The sequence below is a fragment of the Mesitornis unicolor genome, unplaced genomic scaffold, assembly GCF_000695765.1.
Source record: "Mesitornis unicolor isolate BGI_N332 unplaced genomic scaffold, ASM69576v1 scaffold29673, whole genome shotgun sequence".
Lineage (NCBI taxonomy): Eukaryota > Metazoa > Chordata > Aves > Mesitornithiformes > Mesitornithidae > Mesitornis > Mesitornis unicolor.
This window is the reverse complement of record NW_010173122.1, coordinates 26-1,179: the sequence shown is the minus strand read 5'-3', so window position 1 is coordinate 1,179 and position 1,154 is coordinate 26. Positions and strand designations below refer to the sequence as shown.

General features: G+C 52.5%; 1 protein-coding gene across 1 annotated transcript in view; it reads right to left on the bottom strand.

Moving 5' to 3' along the window:
• The window catches only part of LOC104537663 (tRNA wybutosine-synthesizing protein 4-like), a gene marked incomplete at both ends in the record, with an annotated part of 1,940 nt that extends 1,109 nt beyond the window's left edge, over positions 1 to 831 (bottom strand). The window contains one exon of the mRNA XM_010180609.1: positions 642 to 831. Coding sequence (XP_010178911.1) covers positions 642 to 831 — 190 coding nt within the window. The remainder of the gene's footprint in view (positions 1 to 641) is intronic.
• Positions 832 to 1,154: the final 323 nt, after the last annotated feature.

Below are 1,154 nucleotides of genomic sequence, written 5' to 3'. Positions count from 1 at the left end.
CACACTGGGACTTGTCCAGTGCTCCCAGAGCCTCTGGTGCCATCATCATCATTGAGGAGGATTTTATATTGGTTGTATATATAATATTTGCACTATTTTTACATATATTCCATTATTTCCCTATTTCCATCATTATCGTGCAGTATCAGCATTATTGTTTCATTAAACCTGTTCGTTTTCTAAGTCTCTCTCCCTTCTTCTCTTTTCTCTTCCCTTCTGGGGAGGGCAGAGGGGTTCAGAGAGAGCGTCTGGCCAGGGTTTAGCGCCCAGCCCTAAACCACAACACCCGTGGAGTTCACTGGTGGGGCAGATCCACACGAGCAGTGGCTGCCCATGACGAAGCCGCGACTCCGGGCAGCGTTTGCTGGAGCAGTTTTGTGTGTGAGAGAACTGTGACCATGAGCAGACCCAGACTGGATCTTTGTGGACTTGGGCCGAAGCAGTTTTGTCCTTGAGGGAAACAGCAGCTGTGGGCAGACCCAAAATTTGGACTTTTACGGACTTTTCTCACGTGGGGAGGGCGCCACGGGGAAGCAGAAGGAGGCTGGGACGTGTCTCCCCTACCCCTGGAGATGACGGAGCGGCAGAGACCGCATGGGATGTGTTGGCTTCAGGTGTGCCCCGGAGCTGCAGGTACTCACCCTCTCAACAAAGCGCCTCTGCTGTGCCTCCCCATCAGGGTATTGAGCCAACGAGCGCAGCGGCGAGTTCAGCTGGGTAAAATGCCGCCTCATGACGCGTCCGAAGGGGTCGTCCGGGTGCATTTGCTCGTACAGCAGAAAGCAGGCCTGAGAGAAACGCTCCGCTGCCCACCCAATCAGGGCATCCGACCTGTCAGGCACATTGTGTACGAGAAATTCAGTAACTGAGGGCCCTCCCCGTCATAGAGCAGATGTGAAATCTCTTCCTACAACACCGTAACGCGTGGTGTCACGGCGCCTTGACAGAGGTCATGCCCAAAAGTGAATCCTGCGCTGGGGACTCATGAACATCTCCATCGTGTGTGCAGAGAATTCAGTGAGGGCAAGAATAAAAAACTCAAAATCACTCCTTTGAGGTTGTTGTTCTTCATTTTTTCCCCTCCCTTTTTGGATGGACATTAATGACCGACTGGTGACACGAAGTTGGGGGCCGGTGTTGATCTGTTTAGGGTA